Source organism: Pseudopipra pipra, chromosome 21 (assembly GCF_036250125.1).
Source record: "Pseudopipra pipra isolate bDixPip1 chromosome 21, bDixPip1.hap1, whole genome shotgun sequence".
Lineage (NCBI taxonomy): Eukaryota > Metazoa > Chordata > Aves > Passeriformes > Pipridae > Pseudopipra > Pseudopipra pipra.
In genome coordinates, this window is record NC_087569.1 from 9,233,438 (window position 1) to 9,254,017 (window position 20,580).

General features: G+C 45.8%; 1 protein-coding gene across 9 annotated transcripts in view; it reads right to left on the reverse strand.

Annotated features, from left to right (window-relative positions):
- BCAS3 (BCAS3 microtubule associated cell migration factor) overlaps positions 1–20,580 on the reverse strand; it is a 316,293-nt gene that overhangs the window by 20,932 nt on the left and 274,781 nt on the right. For 5 of the 9 annotated variants that reach the window (XM_064678040.1, XM_064678038.1, XM_064678039.1 and 2 more), the window contains one exon: positions 365–532. In XM_064678040.1, coding sequence (XP_064534110.1) covers positions 365–532 — 168 coding nt within the window. Of the gene's footprint in view, positions 1–317; positions 533–20,580 lie in introns of all 9 variants that reach the window. The other 4 variants (XR_010435660.1, XM_064678044.1, XM_064678041.1 and 1 more) reach the window with 2 other exon arrangements.

Sequence of the window (20,580 nt, forward strand, 5' to 3'; positions counted from 1 at the left end):
ATTATGACATTGTTTGGAGCAGGGTGGGCAAGGGCAGCAATCTGCAGAGAAACTTGGGTGCTCCTGAGCTGGCAGGAGAGGGAGGAGAGCCCTTATGATAAAGGGCTTCACGTGCCAGTATTTTTCTTCAAGTTATTTAAGGCTTCTCAGACTGTGTTTATGGGAGGTATCACTATGAATGACCTCGCTCGCACTGAGATATCCCCCACCCAAAAGTTAATCAGAGAGAGAGAGAGAGAGAGAACATACAGAGAAAAAGAAAAGCAAAACTTAAAACAAATAAATAAATAAAAAAAAATTAAAAAAACAAAAATCACCATTGGGTGAGATGTACGTGATCTCTGATCACACCTCTTCTTTGTACCTGTTCCTGATCCCACCATGTCCCTGCTGGGGGATTCGCACATCGCGTCGGCCAGGCGCTCCCGCAGGCCCTCCTCCGTGTGCTCCATGGAGGACATGTGGCGAAGACCGAAGTTCTCGGGCCAGCTCCCGCACACCTCCAGCAAGGTCATGCTCCGGTCGAAGGCACCTGCAACAGACAAACAGGACACGTTTGGGACACGTTTGGGACATGTTTGGGACACGTTTAGGACATGCCGGGACCGACCTCCTCCCGCGCGGATCACGAGGGAAAGAACAAAGCCCCTTTTCGCGTCTGGAGGATGTGGAAAGGTAATTTTGGCAACTTGGTTGTGAGTGTTGGTGCTACCAGCACAGCAGAGCCTTAAATACTGACCAGCCGAGACCAAGCAGTTGTAAACGAAATTAAAATAAAATTAAAATACAGACTCAATTCTGGTCTCGCACCAGTGAGGGTCGCAAAAGCAGCATAATAATGCAAATGTGAATGATGTGTAATGTTAAAAAAAATGCACTTTTAAGTATATGTTAGACATCTAGAAATTATTTTTCAAGTTGATTTGTCTTGGTGTTACCAGCACAGCAGGATTAGATAGAGCCCTAAGTACTACTGACCAGCTTTGAGCAAGCAAAAAGGTTAAATTAAAAATACAGACCCAATTCCGGTCTCACAGCAGTGAGAGTCATGAAAGCAGCACAGTAACAAAATGTGAATGACATGCAATGTTAAAAAACGTACATATGTTTTTAAGTACATGTTAGACAACAAGAAATTACTTTTAAAGTTGATTTGTCTTTCACTGGGCTGCTGCTGAGATCCTTTCCCCCCTTCCTACCTCACACAGTGGAAACAGTCAAGTCATTTTGTCTTTGCCAATAGGCAGAAATTTTAGCTAAAACCCCTTTCTTGCACTTAAAACAGAGAACTGCAACAGTGTGGCAGAGCTGCCTTGTGTCTGAAGTGTGTTTGCTGAGGGAAGAAACCAAGCCCTTCCCTCAGTCTGGGGTATCTGTGGGTTTTCTCTGTTCCTGCCTGGTGAAGTTTTAGGTCAAACGTGCTCCAAGAGAGACTCTTTCACCAGCAGCACGTTCCTGAAGATGCTGGTTCTTGTGACGGAGCGCACGTACCTACAAAAGACACTTCAAATAACCCCTTGACTTGCAGTTATTACCTCATTCACAGCAGGGTATGATGTTCTGCCGAATGCAAAGATTAGATTCCGAATTCAGGATCACTTCAAAGTACAAATTAAAATGATTCTCCTTTATTATACAGCAAGTCTTCTGCGAAGGCTTACTTAAATCATTCCCACTTGGAACAAGATTACAGTTATGCTTTGTTGCTTCAAGCACATACCATTTACTCCACTATTAGGTAACCGAATATGCAGCGTTTATTGTGCCTGGTTTCTGCCAGCCTACGGGAGGGGGGGAGCGGGGAGGGGGGAGAAAAAATGCAAATGCCAATGTTTCTCAAAGTTAAAAGTACATGAAACACGTCCTTGTTATCAGGCCTTTGGTTTTCCCCTTTGATCAGCCGTCAGAAACTATCTACACTTGTAGTCTGTGACTGTACAGCTTCACAACACACCCCCTGCCACTGACAGGTGGTAATAGAAAGGGTGAGAGACCAAGCCCCGCGGCAGGCGTCCCTTCCTCTGATAACGTCCAAAGTACCGGGTGATAACCGTTAGTAAACACTCGGGCAGCCAGTTAATCCATACATCAGCAAAGAGGGGCAGATAATTTTGAACTCTAATGGCACGGACAAAAGCACCAGGGCTGGCATTTCAGGGATTTATATGGGCTGCAATGGTGACTCCTGGCTCCTGAATTTCATCGGCGCGCAACAAACTTTGATTTATCTCCTCGCCTGGCTGCAGAGTGGATTCCTGGCACTAGAAAACCATCAACACTAAAATGGACCTCTACAAAATGGGACCGTGGCTCTTATGTGATACATGCACTTGAACTCTGGATGAATCCCAGTTTAAACCAAGAGGAGGAATGACCAAATATTTCAGCTTTTAATGGGTCTTTGGATTTATAAGGTTGCTCCAGTCTACTAATTTGTTTTAAAGCAAGGGTTCTTGAAGCTTGTTTGAGAAAATGCAGCGAGGAGGCGAAGTAATTCCGGTGATGTTTAAGTCTCTGAAACATTTTCATGATGTCAGCTCTCCTAAAGGCAGGAGGAAAAGCAAAATTTGATCTTTTTTTGAAGCTTTTTTCCCCCCAAGTCATCCTTCTACAGTTTCATGCAACCCTGAGACTCCCACTCTGCACATACTCCAAGACCCCATGGATTTCAGCTGTTTTTGACAGGCCTGTTCACATACCCAGAGAGCCACTGGGGGGGCTTTTAAACCTGCTTCCCAAACCCCAGGGAAGCAGCGGAGGGATGATGAGCTCCCACAGGTTTGCAGGGTTGTGCCAGAGATGAGAAATCTCCTCTTTCCTGGTGTCTGCCTTTATTCCTGAAGTGAGAAATGGGAGCATTTCTGCTCCTATAAGCAGACACATGAATAATAAGGCAAATGGCTTTTGAAGCTCTGCCAAGATGCCTGCTTATGTGTACAGGGAGAAACTTCGTGGAGCGCCGGGCTCTGGCTCCTGAGATACTTGAGTGAGAGCAAAGGAGACAAGTGCAGCGTTACCTCTGCAATCAGGGCCAGGAGCTGCCAAAACTTCTTAGCAGCAACGTGTGAGGTTGCAAGTGTTAATGCAAATGCAGGTTAGAGGGATTAACTGCACTGAAAGTTTTCTTGTAAAAAAAAAAACCAAAGCAACCTGTAAGGCTGGGGAAGCTCTAGTTTTATCTTTCCTCCCTTTTCAGTCCTTCTCCACGTTAGCAGTGCACATCTGGCAACAGCATCCATGTCCAGACATCCAGCTGTGATTCAGCAGCCACCGCTGCACCCCGTGGGTGAGTGCCCTGCCTGTGAGTAACAGGAGAGGTCTGTGCACCAGCATCTGCTCTGTGCTGCAGTGGCACCCACAAATTCCTCCTTATTTCCATACACACATTGATAAAAGGTGTTCCGGGTAAAGCTGAACACGCAGAGTGTGACTGAGGTTATTCCGGGTGTGGGGGTAGAAAATGGGACCTTGCTTGAGCAGGCAGGTCCTTTCCTACTGTAAATCCCTGGCTCTGTCCCTCTCTGATGTAAAACAAAACCGCTCCAGCAAAAACAAGACCAATTGTCATACACCTTCCTGTCTGTCCTGCCACTGCATTGGCAGACAGCACATGTATCAGAGTAAAATGATTTTTTCAAGGCAGAATTAGGTCCTGGGTATTTTTACACTTTGGAAAATTCTTCTGTGGAGTGTGTGTGACACGGCAGTGGGCTGGTTGCTCCCAGGAGCCTGTGGGTGCTTTGCCCTCCGTGCATCGTTCCCGACGGCACACGGGTTAATGGCATTAAACTTACACTGATAGCAGCTCACCCTATCTCTGCTATTTATTAAATTGTAATCTCTCTCTCTCTCTCTCCCTGGCTGCCTCGCTCTCCCCTTTTCAATCCCAGTATCTCACTTGATAACGGATCAAATTCCCCATCGCCGGCCAGCGAGAAGTTTACAAATAAACCTCAGTGGAGCGTCCCCGCTCCCAAAATCCCCCAACCCCGCCGCCGGAATGTGCCTGCAGAACCAGCGGGGCTGAGAAAGCTCCTGCTGATTCCAGGGATTACTGAGGGTTGAGAGAAGGCAGGCTTTGCCTTGTGCTGCCACTGACAGACCGCTGAAACCCTACTGACAGCCACCAATATCAGACCCTGACGTGTGAAGCCCAGACTTCCCTCTGTCCCCCGCCCGGATACGGCTTTGGCAGGGGAACAGGTTCCACCTAAAAGGAGCAATTCATTTAGAAACAACTCAAGAACCAGCAAATTGGGTATTATTTGAGTCAAGCAATTACTAGTGAAACCCTGGTGAAACCTCATTAAATCACTGAAAAAAAAAATCCCCTTGACTTAAAATTATGTCGATATTTCATCCTATTGCACAGTGTTTTCAGGCCAGCAGAACACTCACTTCTCTGCTTATTTACTGGAGATGAAACTGGGTGGGAATAAAGACCACCAGCCTTCTTTGTATGATGTCCAAGCATCATCCCAGACCCACAGCACTACCAATAAAAAAACCCAGATCAACCCAAATGGAACAAGAATGACCCTTGGATTGACCATTTGGGTCAAAAGTGCTTTGTTTTGCAATTGCAGTTTAAGTTTACACTGCTCCAAATGCTCCGAGCTAATTCTGCTCCACACACAGAATTTTCCAATTACAACTCTAATTTTTGCCTGAAAACAACCTCCCACTTCTCCCCTTCCATGGATATTTGTCTCCATTTTCTCCCACCACTGCCAATGGAGCAGAATCAGGTCCTCATCTTTCTGCTTAACGTTTCTCGCATTTTATTAATGGCAAAGGCTTCTGTTATTACTCACACCAAATTACCTTGCTTAGACACACAGGATTTAGCATTGCAATTGTTTCAAGGCTTTTAATATAAAAGCAAAATAAATTCTACAGAAGTAATTAAAAAAAACCCCTCACCCTAAACCTTGGAAATGTCCTTTCATTTCCCAGCCCCACCAACCAAGAGCGAGAAAACCAGAGAAACTTATTTTCTCCTCTGAAAAAATTTAGTAGTAAAAAGTATTTTTACAAAATGTTTTAATGCTTCTAGTGTGTTATTTTTCTAAGTCAAAATAGCTAAGCTAAATCTTTCACCATAGCCCTTTAATTCGAAAGCCAGGGAAAATTTTTTTCATTAAACCTCTGGACGGCTTTGTTTAAAATATGAAATCAAGTAGCTCCATTTCCTGTCTTCTAAGGAACAGTAAATCAAACAGAGAACGTTCTCCAAAAATACAGTAATGGTTCTATTAAAGAGCTTGACAGTTTTGAGCCTCACCTCGCATATTGCAACATCAGGGTGAGCAAAAATAACAGAGTCAAGGGGGGGGGGGAACGACCTGCCAGTTTTCACTGATAGAAGATGCATCCTGATCAATGGGATGGGGGTTGACCCTGTGTGATGTTGTACCTGGGGGGTACCAAGGGGGGCTTGGAGGGACAGGAGGGGTCGCCCATCACTTCTCCTGCCTCTTCAGAAGCAAGAGAGGGCTTTGAAGGAAGTCCCAACCCACTTGGCACTGGCCATGCTGGTGAGCACAGCGGGGGCAGGACGGAGCTGCCCAGAAACACCTTGGCCGGGAGCGGGAACCCCACGGGCGTGTGAGGGACCAGCACATGGAAACCCTTGCCCAAAGCAGTGAGTCAAACTGTAACAGACCCCGTTCAAACATTAAGGGTTGAACTTTCCTACAGGCCCTGCCAATTCCCTTCCGTGCCATAACTTTGTGACTCCAGGGGGAATGGTACAAAGCGGCCGCTCTCAGTGCTCCAACGGGGATCTGCCCAAAGCCTCATTTGAGGGTGGAGGAAGAAACATCCCCCTGACCTGCCCCAGATCTGGCTGCTGACCATGTGGCACGTGCTGCTGATCCCCACCCATGCACAACTGCCATGCTGCAGTCCCAGCCCCCTGTGGTCAGCTCAAGTGGGACAGAATGCTCCAAGAATGCTCCAGCTCATCCCCGTGAACCACTGCTACACCAAGGTGTAAGTGCTAATTACTGCCTTTGGAAACGATGGCAGGAGCTTCAGCCTTCGGAGTGACTCTATTCCCTGTCATCTTCCCTCCCACAGAGTTTCTTTTTTTCCAGAACCTCTCACAGTTCTGTTATAAACAGGACATTACTCACCAGCCCTGTATCCTGTGAGTGCACTTCATTAACGGAGCCTTCGGCCGGGGTACCCAGTCCCACAGGCAACCAACACTTCCAAATCCCTTTGAACTCCTGGCTGAGCGAGCCCGAGAGGTTCCTCGTCCCTCCCCAGCACTCCAGGCTTGTAAACAAAACCCCTGTTTATTCCTCTGTCAGTGTTTCTAAAGGAGCTCTGAGCAAACATGCAGCTGCCGGGAGCTGCCTCGGGAGCCCCCGTGCCCAGCAGCTCCATGGGATGAAGGATGGTCCAGAAGGAAGTTGCCCAACCACTGCCCATGTCCCACACGGCCACAGACTCAGGACAGTGGCCAAGGCAATGATGGCAACATTCAGGATCACAGTGATGTCGTGGTGAAAGCTCAGCAGGTCCTTAGGGACCATCTCACCCTCCTGCTCCTCCTCACATCCTGAAAAACTCCATCTCCCCCTGCACAAGGGGTTAACCAGGGGCTCAGGAGGAGCATTTTGGATGATTAGGAGCATAGCCAGCGATCACAGCCATCCTGAAGGCTTTCAAACACGAGCGAGGCTGCAATTTTCAGAGCTGGAGCAGCGAGACATTTTTATAAATACATAAATCTTTTCAAGGAAAAACAAATATAGAGGAAAGAATGTAAACATTATTGTAAAATGCATAATAAAATGTCTGTTGTTTGTTAATTTTGCTCCTTATTATCCAGCCTATCTGTACCACCGATGTTGAAATATTTGCCTTTTTTTTTTTCCTTTTTTTAAACTCTCTTATTCATTTAAAAATAGTTTCCTGCATGTTATATGAATAAGCAAAACCTAAGGTCCTAAATCCAGGGGAACTTTGAAGTATGAAACCCGTGGTCTATGGGAACTATGTTTTCATTAATCAAAGTAGATGTTTCTAAAGCCATCAGATTTATCATGACTGGATTTCATATGTGAAACCCAATATACACACAGACATACACTGCTTGTCCTTTTGGATTAGTGCTGACCTTTTACTCTCCTTTCTGAAGGATCTGCCTTTCCTCAGAGCAGGGCTGCCCTGCTTTGCCAAAGGAGCCTTGACAGAGTGCGGTTCCAACTCTCCGCTTTCTGTGTCTGAGGACGAGTCTGGGCTAAGGTCAAAACATAAATGATTAAGTGTATTTATTAAACTCTGCCTTTGCCTTGAATGCTCCCAGCCACTCTGTTAGATGCCATCCAAGTGCAGATTCCTGCTGGCAGCACACCTGGCCACCAAACCAGGCACCCCAGAGCTGCCACCACACGATGCTGAGCCCCGCAATCGCGACGCTGAGCGAAGCCCCCCCAAGCCCCTTGAGCACTGCCAAGAGCTCCTCCGGCCCTTGCTGAGCTCCTGGCTTCCCCAAGGCATGGAGGTTAGTGAAAGGACATGGCAGAGACTGGATGGCTTAAAAACCAGGAGGCAGGATGTGACATCCATCCAGAGCAGGACTTAAAAGATAAAACGCAAAAAAATGCGCGTTCGGTGTCAACGGGGGAATTGATGCCGTGGTTTTGCAGCACCAGAAGCACAGGACTTTGTCATCTTGCTCTGAAGAGTCATGTGGGGGCTGGGGCACAGGTGGGGACAGGTGGGTGCTGTCATGGGCTGCAGGCACCCATGGAGAAGGTGCAACTCACCCCCAGCCTAAGGAGCACAGCGCACTGAAAAATCAGATGAGCGCATTTTTCCAATACTGGATGCCATTTATCCAGCTGTCTAAAAGCAAAAAAGGAGATGGAAACTACAGTATAAGTGGATGCTATTATGATTTTAAAAACAAAATATCCCTTCGTAATAAAATTAATTTCCAAGAAATTCCCTCCCCCTCCCCAGTCCCCTCGAACAGCAAGATTCCTGCATATTTTAACGCTTTAAAGAATCAGAAAGCCTGGAAAAAATCAGGAATGCTACAATCAGCCCCAAACCCCCTTAGAGATTAACATTTCTTTGTATTTAATCCTGGCATAGAGCAGAGTGTCCTGAAGGACAGAGGGCTCTGCAGGAGCCGGGGTGGGTGTGAGTCACCAGGTACGACTCTGCACAGCAGAAAAACTTCACCTGATGTTCTTTCAACCTCCAGGTCTGGAAATTTCATTAAAAAAGGATTCGCAAAAGATCTTCAGCACTTCTTAGTTTTTGCAAGGTTGGAAATGTTTTCTTGTGGTATTCACATACTTACAATTCTCAGTCCTGGTTAAAATTAGAAAATCCAGTAACGTGTTTTTTTTTTTTCTTTTTTTCCCTCCTAGTAAAATTTCCCACTCTCTGAAGATCTACGACTTAGCTAAGCTTACAAGAAGATGATTATTGAGATTTTCAACAATGCCTAGGAAATTTAAACACGCAGTGAATTCCATTAAATCTCAGTGGAGGCTTTTTTAGAGGAGTCTTTATTTTGTTTGACTTCTCAGCTGAAGAAAAGCCACGATTTTAGGATGCTGTGGGGAGAGCTGGGTAAGATGCAGGAAGGACACATCTGGCATTTCTGTGACACTACAGAATGATCCTGATTTGCCTATTTGTTTAGATGCCAAGTAATTTCTGAACTCCTGGGAAGAGGTTTGCAGGCCTACCTTGCCTTAGTGAGGTGGAAATGCCAATTCCACTGCAGGGACTGGAATAATGCATTACTTCCCTTAAGAAAACAGCAAGATTTATCTTGCTTATTATCAATCTCGTGGCATGTGCAAATGCACACATATATATACATGTACAAAGGACACATAATGGATTATAAAAGGCTCATATTTACCCACAAGTAAGGAAAGATCTGACAACTCATCGGGGTTTTTGGGATAACTAAGATCTTATGTTACACTTTGAGACACAAGCGTGGATTTGTCATATTGCTTGGGAGTTAGTGGTAACTGCTCGAGCCAAGGAATTTAATTCTGATTGTTTCATTTGAATTAAAAAAAAAAAAAATCTTAAGTGCTGAAAAAACATTGGAACCGTGCTATGTACTAATATATCACTCAAATTGTAATAGGAGACTCTTTCTTGTGTAATAGAAACAGAGAGTGTAATGCTTGGAAAGGCCAAGTTCATTGTGGGTACAGCTCATCTGCAGCTGAATGCTGGGGATACTGGATTTTAAACCTGCTGCAAAGGAAGGGGGGGTGTCATTTCTTCTTCATAAGTAATTTGCAGCCAGAAAAATGTTCACGAACAAGGGGAGATAATGGGCAGCTTGTTGTCAGCCAAGAGAGGCTCCCAGCAGAGCATCTGTGGGGAAGCAGCTGAGCATCGATGCTCCGGAAACACGAAATTTCCTTTACATCACTGACAACTTGGTAAGAGAGAAACTGAAATATTTTTTGCATTATAACAGCAAAAGTTCCTCTGGTCTCATATCACCTTTCCCAGACGAAACATTTCACAACCCAGCTGACATATAAACAGAAACCAAAATATTTTCCTAAGGTGCATCACTAATCCAGCTCGGGGCCTCCGACTTGTAATTTATTTATCTTACCTCACTATGAGATAATGTAAGCGCCAGTTCCGAGCTACTGTCTAATAACTACTTGTACATGGGATAAATAAATCTCATTTGCAAACACCAGGCACTCGCTGGGTGTTTGGGAAGAGCTCACAGGGTGACTTTTCCTGCTGGTCTCTCTGCCCAGCACGTGGATGGTCACACCCAGCCCCTGCCATCGCCTGCAGCACAAGGCACAGAGTTATGGAAGGGTTTGGGTTGGAAAGGACCTTACAGACCACCTTGTTCCACCCCCTGCCATGGGCAGGGACACCTCCCATTATCCCAGGTTGCTCCAAGCCCTGTCCAACCTGGTCTTGGACACTTGCAGGGATGGGGCAGCCACAGCTTCTCTGGGCAACCTGTGCCAGGGCCTCCCCACCCTCCCAGGGAAGGATTTCTTCCTAATGATGAACCTTCTGACACTTGTTACCATTCAACTTATTAGGGTTATATCCACTGCTGGACTCACAATTTTAACATATTTCACAACCAGCACAAGATGAATTCAGGTATTAAACCAGGGTGATGGAAATGTCTGTGTCTGGGGTAGCTGAGCAGCTGCTGTGAGGATACAGCACCACCAACATCAGGAACTGGTTTGGAAACTCAGCAACTTCTGAGTGACCAAGATCAGGGAATGGAGGAAAGACTGCAAAACACACCTAAAGGACCAAACTATTTGCTGAGGCAAACCAAATTTTCAGTGTTGACAGAGTTTTATTGCTCACACCAGGGAACAGCTGGAACATCAAGGTTTAACCAGCTCACCCAAGCCAGGGCTGCCCAGAATGAAATCTTCTGCCTGAGGACAACCCAGTGCAATGCCACATCTTCCTACAAAGTATGAAAACATGGACAGGACTTCCAGACCCACCACATTCTGCCCTGGGCAGGCAGCACATCCCAGGTACTACTCTGTCAGCTCTGGGCCTTTTGGAAACTGCTCACTCCAAGCCTCTGGGTCCCTCCAAGAACACCAGGAAAATGTGTTTCTTTAGGGGCTACAGAGAAACGTGAAATTTTATGTTTAGAAAATAATAAAAAATTCAACAAAACCTTAAACTTGTTTCCTTGTGAGCCTTCCAAGTCCGGGAAGATAAATTCTTTTGGCCCGATTCTGAATTCATTAAAAGCATGTGCCAAGTTGCACGAGCGAGTTATCTGAGCTCCAGCAAAGGACTGGACCTACAAAGCACTGAAATCTCTGGTCCTGAGCCAGCTTAAGCATATACTTACTTTTAAGCATGCAAAGAGCCACAGTGACTTCAATGGGGGTATATATATATGCTGAAAGTTAAGTGTGTGCTTAAGTGTGCTGCTGGAGTGGGGCCAGAGCACTCGGGGACTCACAGCACCAAGGTCTGATCTCCTCCCAAACCCCATCCAAGGCAGGGATTTCACTCCAGCCAGGCAGGACCCAGCTGGTCAGGAGCCAGCAGCCCCGTCCTCGCTGTCTGAAGTTTTCCTCCGCATCCATCGAGGAGGTTTTGCCCTTGTCACTTGTGTTATCCATCAGGCATCTGGTGGCTGGATAAGGCAGAGCGACGTTGCAAGGTGAGATGATGGAGTGAAAAAATGATTGCAGCTGGCATGTCCCAGCCTAAGGCTTTCGGTCATTTAACTCATCTCCCTCTCATCCCCAGCACAGACTGCACTCAAAGGGCAGCAGATTTACCCTTCCACAAAGCTCCACGTTGGCACTTGGAGATTTGCAGGAACAACTCCAAGAGCAAACAGGATTCAGGCAGCGGCGGCTTGCCCTTCATGGCCAACAGCAAAGCTTTCAGGAATAAGCAAGAACTACTTAAAAAAACCCAGAGTCACACAAGGACTTTGACTGCCTTGAGTAACAGCACCGTTTTTTCACTTGACAGCAGCACTCTGACCTCCTGCTGCAGGAATCACTACAGGTGACCAGAAGGGTGTGCCTGTAGGGCATCATCCTTATGGGGACAAATTAAAATGGATTTTTTTTCTTACTTTTCTTCCTTACTTCCTACAAGAATAGGAAAAAAGTGGGTGCACCAAGCCAAGCAAACGCAAAATAAATCACAGTTAAGAGGAGTGTCTGATAAATCACGCTGTGCTGTTAACTCATGAAACATGGTGTGCTCTAAGCTGGAAGCACAAGAACTGGGTTTTTACAGTCAATTTTCTTCTTTATTTCTTCAGTAAACCCTATTTTGGAGCAGTGATGGCAAGGACATACTTTTCACTGATTTATGATGCAATATAACCCCCAATGTCATTTGGGATGCACCATTCCACAAGGAGTCACCCGGTACAGAGAAGACACTTGGGTGTCTGGAAGTCCAAATCATGATGCCCCAAATCCCTGCCTGACCCAACAGGCTCTGTCAGACAGATTTCCCTGGATCTGTGAAGAACTGCCCCAGTTTTCCCAGCACTGTGGCCCCTCCCCAGGACTTCCAGGATGGTTCAAGTGGGTGTTTCTCACTGCCTGATTCAGCTTTACTGCACCCTCAAAACACATTTTATAGCACCAAGAGGCTTAAGGACCCCAGGAAAAGTGGGATCATTCACACCTGGAGCTGCCCAGTTGCACATAGGAGAGAAACCCCAGGTCTCTCCACAGGGACCAAAGCACTGAAAATCAGGTGCTGTGACCTTCTGGGTTGCAAACACCCAAATCCTCCTGTGAAATCAGCTTCAGCTCATGTGAATAGTTTGATGGTCATAACGATGCTGCTTGCCAAGGAAAGATGGATTCTGAGAGCTGCAGTCTCCCATTCTTGTGGACAATAAATATTCCACTTGAGTCATGGCTTGTACGTTTTTGAAAGGATAAACCTGCTCCTAATAACTACGAATCAAAAGAGAAGATTCCAATTTTTATGCCAGAGAGCTAACAAAAATCTTCAGTGTGTTATAAACAAGTATCTATCATTATAAACTAAGTCCAGCATGTAAAAATCCAAAGATGGAGTTTATTGTCCTTAATGGCTGAGAAATGACAAGAGTGTTTGGTTGAAAAGGAATTTAGCAAGAAGTAGTTCTGTACAAGAACCAAAACCTGTCTTTAAACAAGAAAATCACTGCTGACAGTTTTACAGTAGAATTAAGCCGCGGTGAACTCTCAGAAGTGGGGCTAATCACAAGTTTCTGGGGAATTTAATATGGAAAAGAAAGCTGATTATTAGGGAGACTCCCATAACTCAGGTAGAAGCTGATCCTACACCTTTTCCAGGCTAAAACTACGAGTGAAACCGCTGATGTTTTGCAGAGGGAACTGCTTTCTGCAGCCTGCTGAGCCACCTCCCTTTGGTGAGCACAGCGAGGATCTACGAGCCCATTGGATCAACTTCTGCTCCAGCTCCACCCTCCCATCAGCTCAAAGCATCAGGAGGAAAAACTTTCAAACCAGAGAGGAGGTGAGGAAGCTAATGAAGATGTGAGAGGGATGCACCACTCGTGATGATGTGGCTGTGTAAATTCAAGGGGAAGTTTTTCCTCCAGTGGGCAAGCTCAAAGGTGGAAGCCATCCAAGGGGAATCTCTCAAAAGCCCTGGACAGCAGCAAAAAATGTGACAAGAAACCTGCCAAATGTTTTAGTGCTGTGCTGAAAGATCAAGGTGAAAGGAGCCTCTGCGCTGGAAGCCTTGGAACAAAGACAGAATTTCCTGGAACGGAGCATGTAACTGTTCAAACATCAACCCATCATCCCAGTTGTGAACTGAAGAAATAACAGTAATAATTTTATAGAGAGGGGAGGAAAAGGAAAGGGGGAGAATTGAAGCACAATCTTTTGCCAGGTCCAGGTAACACTGACCTCCCAATCTGCAGATTAATTTAAATCAAAGAATGAGAAAAAACAGGAAGCGGGACATGAGATGAAGGAAAGGGAATATTTCTAAGTGGCCAGATTGGGAATGTATCCTGGGAGAAGTCACTTCTCCTAAGCACTGTTGTTACCTTTGATGTGCTAAAGGTTCAACAGAGGCACGAGGAGTTTCCTAAAAGGGGAATAGATTCCAAAGGTACGTCAGGGCACGTTCAAAGCGCCGGGGGAGCGGCGGGGCAGCTCTGGTGTCTATCAAGCCATGTTTATTGATGTTCTTGCTAGCTGAGGCAAGGTTTGGGAACACGGATCATAACACCATTTTTATACCCTATAAAATGCGCTGTGAAGTGATGAGAAATGGGAATTGTTGAGCTGCTCCAGGCAGGTCCGTTAGAAAGGAGCGTGCTTTTTTCGTGAGGGCTTTTACAACGCACAGAGCAATTCTCTTCTCGCTGTGGAAAAAAAAATAAAAATTGGGAACCCTCCAAAGCATGTGTTTCACAAATCTCCAAAAAGTGGAAAACAAGATTCCAAGAGGAGAAGTGTAAGAACAGAAGTTCAGGGCGAGCATCCTGTGTGTCCCGCGCTGGGGACTGAGAGGGCAGGGACCAGCCCAGGACACTTGCAGCCTCCTCAGGCTGTTTGCCTCATATCTGGTCTTAGGATGGGATTTGGGACTGCACTGGAAGCTGGTTATCCTTCCTGAAATCACAGCAGAGTTTGTTTAATTGCATTCAAAACAGGAGGCAAAAATTGAGATGTTTAAGATCACCTGCATTTTCTGCTTAATCGAGCAGAGAACTGCCTTCTCATTCCAAGGAGAGAATTAGCATCTTAGCACCTTGTCTCTCCAAGACATTTGACCTTTGTAGCTCTACAAAGCAAGACACTGGCTAATTTTCATCTAGTTGGGCACCGTTTGGAAACTACTGAGGAAGTGGGATATGTTGGAGGTGTTTTGGTGAAATGTTTAAACTGGAAAGTTGCCACTGAGCTGAAGGCACCTTGTCCCCAGAGCCCCTGCAGCCCTGCCAGGGTGCAGTGGGAAGATGGTCTGGAGATGATAATGACCTTTATGTGCATAATCCCATCTTTTCCATGTCAACTTTGAAAGTCAGACCCAAACACCCAAACCCACGCCCACATCTGGACATGTCAGGTCATCAGCTGGGAGAAGGGAAAGCATCCCTGCAAAGGTTTTATCAGGATGATCTTCTTTGGGTAAATGAAAATAAGGTTGCAAGGATTTCCTTACTGGAAATGTTTCCAACACACTCTGAGTACTGTGAAAACCAGGGCAAATGGAGGTAGAAAAATAACTCTCCAGCTTTACATCTGAGTTTTGTTGATACTCTTGTGACCAGCCCAGTCCATCTTACACCTCAGTTTCTCCATCTGTCTAATAGACGTGAGACAACAGAGCTACTTGATTTCAGTTTTCAAGAAATAAGTATCTGGGAATGCTCTGAGGTTTCAGTAGCAAGTCACTGCATATTGCTGCTCACAGAAGACCCCTTGTAGTAACAATATGACTCTGGAACACCTCGAAAATCCAAACCAGATGAGTTCAGTGCCCATCTACATCAAAAAGCTGTCTTTTTCCAGACCATGCTGTTGTTAGGTCAGAGAGCTGCAAGGCTTTGGCTTCTGTGGGCTGAGCATCAAAAGGTTCAGGCAGGTTTAGAGACCCCATCCTAATTTCCTAATTCTCACAGAAGTGGAGACAAACAGCCTCAGCTGAACTGGCAATCTCACTGTTCATACAGAATGCAGTTCACCTCTGCACTGAGAAGGCCAATATAAGATTTAAGACCCATTTTCAGGGCTTAGTAAGACTTAAGTGGTGCACAGACCTAGGGCCAGCCTTTGGCACAGGAGGGGATTTTACTCCCAATAAACTACCAAGAGCCCTTAGTGCAAATTTCTGCAGGACCCTTGACAGGATGACAGCTACAGAAACATAATAATCCAACAGACTCGTAACCACTGAGTCCACGTACCCTCCTCGTATAAATAATAGGTCCAAGACAAAGGAAGTGGGAATTAGATGCTTGTGGTGAATTGCAGAGAGCCAAAGACCTTATACGATACCCAGTACTTACATCTACACTTAATTAGGAGTGAAACTGCAGACATGAGACCTCAACATGTGGTATTCACATGTGGGCTCAAAAACACTGTCAAAGCCAGTTTTCTTACGGTTAAAATGTCGGGGATGTGATGCACAGGGAGAGTCTGGAGGTGGCTGATGGACACACTGTGCCCCACCAGCTCCGAAGCTCACGCCGGGGCCGAGCGCTGCCCTCGCACCCCCTGCAAGCCAGGCAGCCACAGAGAGGTCCTGAGATGCCTGTTGTAAGCACTGATTGAGCAGTTAAACCTAAACAAGATGAAATCTGAAATTCAGATGTTAGTGTCAGCACTAATAGGAAACAGGATGCAGCTACAACACAGCTCCAGTGGTCCAAGTTCTGGTCTCAGTTACGGCCCGGCGAGTCCAATATGATCTACATTCTGTTGTACATTAATGAAGGACTGGGTCTCATAGAGCTTAAAAACAAACATGCAACTTTTTTTGACCCTGTGTAAAACCCCAGCAAGATTTCATCCAGGAACAGACACAAACCTGCTTGTTGTCCTGATGCTACTTCACTTCAGAGATGCCTATGGCACTCATGGTCTACTGGTGAAATCCCAGTTCCACCAAAACCAACAGGAGTTTTGCCAAGGCACTCAGTGAAGGCTGGGTTTCACCCCAAATCTTTGAAGGAATATAATTTTCAAAGAGAAAAATACATTAAAACCCAAACAAATGCTTTTTTTTTTACAGGTATTTTAAACAGCTTTCAAAGAAGTTATCTGAGAGTGCAACTGTGTGGATGTCACTGTCACGTTGTGTATGAACAATCCATCATTTCTACAGCACTGCAGTGAGTTGGACTAGCTCTCAGCGAACAAAACCAGAGACATCTGCAAATCGGATTTAAAACCTTCTTTTTTTTTTTTTTTTTTAAACAAAATGATTAAAAGTTGAAGAAACACTTCCATATGGAAGAATCTTACCCCAACAGGTCACCACAAAGACACTTCAAACACAATAAAACAGGAAGTGCTAAAAAAAGCATAGCAGCTCACAAAAACCCCCACAACCTTTTCCACAGAAAAAAAATATATGTCGCCCTGCGAAGAAAAACCATTTGGCAGCGTAATGTGTCTTTAATCTGCTCAATTTGCTTATTATAGTAAAGGGTTAGAGGAATTTTCAAGCAGTGGCCAAAAATACTACAATGATATCCTCCCCTCGAAAAGTAAACTTACTTAAAGTGAATTAACTTCTTCAACTGAAATATTTCAAAGCTCAAAGTGCCCCCATTGAAAAGAAAAAAAAGCTCCTGGCCACAAGGGCTGGTTTAACTGCTCGAGGCCAGGACCAGCATCGTTTGCCCACGCCAGGCTGTGCCAGGTTCTGCTCCTGGACAGCCCTGCAGCACTTGCAGCAGGGGAGCAGCAAACACCCAGCTGAGCTTCTCATGTGCCTCTTATTGGACTTCAGAAGGGCAAATGCACTTTGAAATGAAATATTCCAGTATTCCTCAACCCTAATCCCGATGGTCGCATGCACAGGGCTGGGAGCGTGGAGCACGCTGGAGCAGAGCCCTGCTGGCACCAGAGCCAAACTCAGGATTACCCCACGTCAGAAACAAATTGATTTTGAGCCTATTGATTTGCCAAATTGCTTATCGGGTTTGAGAGCCTTTAAAAGTCGAGATAATAGTTAGAGGAGATGGATACAACCCAGGGAAACCACACTCTGTTTGTGCCAACCCTCACACAAATGGGGCACGGGGCGATTTTAGTGACCATCACTCCTGATCTCCACCCCACTGACCCAAGTGTTTGGTCATGTTAAAGCTGATAATTTATAAAAATGGCCATTTTCCAGGTTATCTACAGTTAGGAAACCATGCATGTGACCAACTTGCAACTGCCTGTGGCACAGCTGGGCACAGCACTGAGCCGGGGGGAAGCACCATCCCTCCTCCTGGCACCACAGACACGCCTGGAGGAGGCCAACAAAGACAATGAGAGGAAAACTTAAGGAAATCAAGGCTGTTTGCTCTTGATATTTAATATCCACGAGTTAAAGACAGAAAGGTGCAAAAAGCTTAATAGTATTTGTGGCTGAAATTAAAACTTTAAAAGGAACTTATAGTGAACAGTAATGTATGCAATGACATCTGGGACTGTAATCAGCAAACTGCTTTCAAGAGCTGCCAAAGCAAACAGCCAAATAACAAATCCACTTTACAGATCATCAATCTGGTCGGGCACTTGCCAAGGTAAATAGTACAAGGCTGAAGTTTGCTTTGCAAACCAGTGAGCTGGGAGTTTAGCAAGGCCTGCTTCCAGGACAGCAAGGCTGGGGCAGGGTCCTCGAGGGCTGGCGCGGAGGGAAGTTCAACAATCCGATACTCAGCCAGTGATCGGGGTGTGTAGAGAGATGAAAGATAACCAAAATTAGGGATTAAAAAAAATAATCAGAGGGATTCAGGCTGTGTTCATAACCCACTTCACGACGAGGATTATTAGTGCTGGTACAACTCAAACACAGAGCCTCAGCTAAAGCAGAGTTTATTGTAACGCTGCCTTGCAGATTGGGCAACACTTCATGGGAACTCCAAACCTAAGACTGAAAAAAATTAGTAGGAAATGAACCTTCTTTTATTTTCAAATGAGATAAAATCTGGCTCCAACTACCATATTTTACATTTTAGGGAAGAGGATATAAAACATCAAACAGTGATTTTTTTTTTTTCATTATGAATGCAAGAAAGATAATTTATGGCGGCTGCAAAACATTTATGTAAGAAGTAAAGCCTTTATGTTCTGTATACAATTTATAGGGCTGTAAAAGAAAGAAGTGAAACAACTGCAGCCATAACATGTGCATTTATGAATAATAATTGTAAGTCCACTTTGCTAAATACAACTTCTGCTTCAGAGTTCATTCCTCAGTTGATTGGGAAGTCCTCGAGTGCAACCTCAGACTTGTTTAAGGTTACACTCTTGGCTAAAAAGGGAGTTTAAGACAAAATTGCTCAGCAGTGTATGTCAAGAACTGAACAGACTAATACTACAATTAATGTAGAATATTTTTCAACTGGTGAGAGATGGCATGTTCCTGGTGGGAATTACCTCAGCTCTGCCTTCAAGTACAAATATTTGATTTTTGCTGCAGTCAGTGGGTTGCGACACAGACTGAGGAGAACCTCCAGCCAGGACACCCCACGCATGGCTCCTCATCCCTCACCTCGGGGTGAGACAGAGATGGACTCATTCCCTTATTGCAACCAAAACCCCATTGCCTAAGTGCTCTGTTGATAAACACAAGCCAAATGTGATGAAATTGGCCCAATATTTACTGCAGGAAAGGTGACTATTAGCACAGCTGGGACATGATGGGGACCCACAGGCTGGGGCTGTGCCTGCATGTGTGTGCAGGCAATTAAATGCACAGTTACCTCCATTTTTGGCATTTATTTGTCATTTCTCCTGGGGTGAATAGGCAGCACGGTGAAAGCTGCAGGTCCTTCAGCACTCAGGAACCTGTACAGGGGTTGCCTCCAACCACATCCAGGCTCTGCACCCCAAGAGTTCCTACTCCATCCCCTATGGCTTGATCACCATCACCTGTTTTTTCGTTACAGTAAGTGCCTCAAACAGTTACTGCAAGATTTTAGCTAATCAAAGCACGATGAAGCATGGGAACAATTTAGAACTGTAGTTGGAAATAACTAAGTGGATCCCCCACAGGCACAAAAAAATCCTGATGACGAACCCTTCATGCTAATCAAGAGGTCCTGTATTCGTAACGAGCCGAGTCTCACGAACGCCCGTGCGGCGGGGCCAAGTTCCCACTGGGTATTTATGACACTGCCTGCTTTGAAGGCCTCAGCTTTCCAACTCCAGGCACCATTTTCCTGCCTGTATCCCACAGACTGTTCTCGGAAGAGCACAGTTCTGCCCCAGCAAACTCCGCTTCTCCACGGATCCCACCGATCCACGTGGATCTGTCCGGTGGCCGCTGTCCAGCCATCCACCTCCATCCTTCCCTTACACTCCAGCTCTAACGAGGCTAATGCTGACCCTCAGCTTCCCTCGGGGAGAGGCTGGACTTAACTCACACGGATATCTTCTATTTTTGGGAAGCTTTCCCTTCCACTCCTGTTTCTCTGAGGAAAGCCAGCATCTGGTATCACAACACAAACAGATATGGCTTCCCCAAACACCGAGCTTTCAGAGGCTTGGCAGGATCCCTGCTCCGCGCTGCGAGGAGCTGCCGGTGGCCAAATACACTGATAAAAAGGATGTGTAACTCCTCAACACTATCCATGATGGAAACAACTGCAGCTCTCACTGGAGGTCAGGACGCACACGAAAACAAGCCGACATGTGTAGCAGATTACAACAAACACATGGCCGAGATGGACTCGACAGATCAAATGTTGGAATCGTACGATGACACATGGAAAAGCGGGAGTTGAGCAGGGGGAAAAAAAAAGAGCAAGGGAGAGCCCCATATGTTCAATTAGCGAGATACAAAGCTTTTGTTGTATACCAAAAATAGCAAATAAAAGTCTGTTGTCATTTTCGGAGATCCAGATGTGTTTCATTTCCAGCTTCACATCTGAACGTGTGGACCTGCCCGAAGATGAAAGGGAGGAAAGTGTGGCAATGGCTGAAGGGTATAATTACATCAAAACTCTTCCTTCCAAACAATGGGTGATCGCTTTCCCCCCCCTGCACCTGACGTGGCCCAGCCTGTGCACGAGCAGGAGAACCTCCTGTGCACGAGCCCAGCGCCGGCTGCTTGGCATCCAGTGGGATTTTACCTGCTTCCCAGAGCAAGGGCTGCTCCTTGCAGAGACATTATCTCACCAACATGATCCCTGCTTGTGCCAACAGCTGGACAGGCTGCCCCTCCCAGGCACTGTCAGCCCATTGCCTTGGCTCCCGTGGTGACGAAATCACATCCCCGTGGGAGACATGGGCTGCAAGTGGGAATTCTTGGTGACCAATGAAGTCTCATTTTTGATGGTTACTTGAAAGATCCCACTTTTTCAAAGAACAGTAACAGGAGCAGGATTTA